The 3,275-nt window shown below is 44.5% G+C and overlaps 1 protein-coding gene across 1 annotated transcript in view; it reads left to right on the top strand.

The window, feature by feature from the left end:
• The window catches only part of LOC118365557 (riboflavin-binding protein-like), an 8,570-nt gene continuing 5,295 nt past the window's right edge, over positions 1–3,275 (top strand). The window contains exons 1-5 of the mRNA XM_035747871.2: positions 1–183; positions 979–1,186; positions 1,349–1,442; positions 1,617–1,745; positions 1,875–1,971. Of these exons, the coding sequence (XP_035603764.2) occupies positions 1,024–1,186; positions 1,349–1,442; positions 1,617–1,745; positions 1,875–1,971 (483 nt within the window). The 5' untranslated portion in view covers positions 1–183; positions 979–1,023. The remainder of the gene's footprint in view (positions 184–978; positions 1,187–1,348; positions 1,443–1,616; positions 1,746–1,874; positions 1,972–3,275) is intronic.

Below are 3,275 nucleotides of genomic sequence, written 5' to 3'. Positions count from 1 at the left end.
CCTTCGGTTAAACCAGTGAGAAACTGTCGTGCTGCCCCTGGGAAGAAGAGATCATAACAAGCATTCAGCCCGGAGGAAGAGCTGCGTAGAGTGGTGCTGATTCGACGACGATTCCAAAGCTGAGGAGACACGTCGCACAAGACCAAGCAGAATCAAAAGGAAAACGGTTTCTCCCACTGACAGGTAGGTTAAGGCAGGCGAGGCGTAAAGTATTTTTGTCGATAGTGGAAAATAAACAAATGGACATAGATTGCAAACTACGCAGTTGGGATGTTGTGGTGTGAAATCTTGTCATGCCCGTTATTTTGTTTAAAGCTAATCAAATATGGTTTTACAGTAGCCTATCTTTACATTTGTTCAAGTCTTAATTATTTTCTCGTCAAATTATTATTATTATAAATTATTAGTTGATAGTTTAGTTTGTCGGGTATGGTCATCGTTTAACTGAAAGAAAGTCAGTCATTTGTAGGTTTGTAGCTGATAGTCTCAAGTAGCCTACATACAGACGATCTACAATAACCAGCCTACATTGTTATACATCTAACAAAGCGCTTAGTAAACTCTGAAATGTGTAAACATGTCTGTAACTCATTTTCTATAAAATACTTAAACGGAAGTTCATAAGAAAATACCATATTTATTATTTAATCAGTTGTTGTTATGCGTGCTTAGCGTTATCCAATGGCTAGATAGGCTATAGCTTAATATTTCACAGGCTGTGTCATACATCACACCAATCTTTGAATGTCCTTATTCAGGCTAGATGATCCATGGTACGTCATTGAATACAAGCTATGTTATGGACAGACAAGACAGTTTTTGATCAGTGGTGATTGACCTTGCTCCCTTTTTGGGGGAAACATTCTCTTTAGTGCTATAGGCAATAGAGAAACGTTCAAATGTCACATTATTTAAAAAACGGATCTTCATGTTGAATGGTTCACTGAACCTGCTTTGTCTCCCGCTCCGCTGTCCAAGGTCCTGATTATAGCCGGTTAGCTGAACGTATCGCAGGTTGAAGAAATGGCTATCACGTCAAACTCCCTGCCGTTGGTCTGTGCATATTTAGCGGCTACCCTGATTGGTCGCATTTTGTGTTTGGAGGGTGCGTGTCTCCAGGACGGTAGACAGAAGGCCACGCCCAGCCAGGAACCTCACCTGAAAGAGTGCACAATCTATGCTGAGAGTGAGTGAGAGCACTGTGCTTTTTAAAGACAACAACATGCATTGTCAAACCATGATAAAGAGAGAAAACTGCTGTTGGAAGTTTGCTATCTAAATCCTCAATCCTCCTATGAGATGAGGTGTCTCCCCATGGTCATAATCTATCCATCTGTTCTCTCATCAGATGCATGTTGTTCAGGGGATGACATCCAGGATCTTAATCCCATGACCAGTGAGAAGAACAGCCCCTGGGACAAGTGTGGGAAACTGAGCCCGAAGTAAGTCTTTGATCATGACTAGCTGATATAACCAATATTTTCAATCTATCACATCAAAGCCAATAGCCAACAGAGACAAAACCATTGCACTGCTGGAGCAAAGAGAGTTACATGCTGTGGTCTACCCTCTCTCTCTCTCTCTCTCTCTCTCTCTCTCTCTATCTCTATGACCAGGTGTGAGGACTTCCTGAAGCGTGTGACCTGTTTCTACCGTTGTTCCCCTGATGCAGCCCGCTGGCCACACTCTCACCTCCAGTCCTCCATGCAGGCCGTGCCACTGTGCCACAGCTTCTGCCGTGACTGGTGAGCTCACTACAATAATCTAGGGTCCCCAATGTAAACTGTACTGAAGGCTCTGCGCTAATCACATCATCCAGCAGTATCAAATGTTGATCTGTCATCTGGTCATTGCAACATAACATTTTTCTTCAGGTATGAGGCCTGCAGGATGGACATGACATGTGCTCGTAACTGGGCCAGAGACCCCAGAGGACAGAACTGCACTGGGAACTGTGTGCCGTATCAGCAGGTAGGCTGTTGATTGGATGGGCAGCAGCCAGTCTCATGGGAGGGAGCCATGTTGAGTTGGCTGTAATGCTGTGTTGAGCTGTGTTTTAACCTTGCTATAAATATATATGTATTTTTTTTTAAAGAGATATTTAGACTCAATGATTAATTTCTTTCAGGAAGATAAGAACCGTCCTAGTCTCTTTCTCCAGCTGTGTCTCTTATGATAGAGCTGTAGGAAGATATAGAAGCCTGGCATGCAAGGCTAGGTTAGCAAAGAATCATGGTAGTATAGCTGAGTCAGTGTTAGTTATACTGGTACTGCTGGTCTCAGTGGTCAGTGAGGGGCTAAGGACAAAGAGCCTGGCTCAGTGGAATAAAGGAGGGGCTCTGCCAGGGGCGGATTGGGACCAGAAATCGGCCCTGGCATTTCTATCAAACCTGCTATTTTTTTCCTTGAGGCCCACACACCGGCCCATTTCTTTCCTCGAGGTCCCCACACCGGCCCATTTCATTCCTCGAGGCCCCCACATTGGCCCATTTCTTTCCTTGAGGCCCCCATTATTAGCCAGATAATGATTATTTTGCACAAAAAAATCCAAGTTAGACAGGCCCACTGTGATAAAAAATGGTCCAGCCTGCCTGGCATTTGTCCAGAATGCCAGATGGCCAGTCCGCCCCTGGGCTCTGCTCTGTACTGTTCCACTGGACAGAGGAGGATATAAAAAGAGGCAGAGTGACCCAGGGCGTGTGCACAGCTGGGACCAACTGCGAACCTCCCAGTCACACACAAACATGCACGCACACCAGAGGAGGCTGATGGGAGGAGATGTAGGAGGACGTGCTCATTGTAATGGCTGTATTGGAATGAATGGAATGGTACCAAACACATCAAACACATGGAAAAACAACGGTTCCATTGATTCCATTCCAGCCGTTACAGTGAGCCCGTTCTCCTATAGCTCCTCCCACCAGCCCCCTCTGACACACACACACACACACACACACGTAATCAGTGGTTGGATGTGATGATGAGAGGTGACAGGAGTGTGTGTATGTTTATGTGGAAGAGACAGGTCAGGGAACCACAAATATACCAAATAAAAACGTAATTATTGTGAGGCCATTCAATTAAAGTTAAGCTGTTCTGAATATGAGGGTCCTGCTACACAGAGACCTCCAAAAGACCCCAAAAGGAGGAGTCAGAATGTTTGAACAAAACAGCTCACATCTAATAGAAATATTGTTAACACAATAACAATATGTTCACAGATTTATGCTATTCATTAGTTTGACCCTTTTCTTAAGAGCAACTGACTTTGGAAC

Source organism: Oncorhynchus keta, chromosome 32 (genome assembly GCF_023373465.1).
Source record: "Oncorhynchus keta strain PuntledgeMale-10-30-2019 chromosome 32, Oket_V2, whole genome shotgun sequence".
NCBI lineage: Eukaryota > Metazoa > Chordata > Actinopteri > Salmoniformes > Salmonidae > Oncorhynchus > Oncorhynchus keta.
Note: the sequence above shows the minus strand (reverse complement) of the source record. Positions and strands in the feature narration are given on the sequence as shown.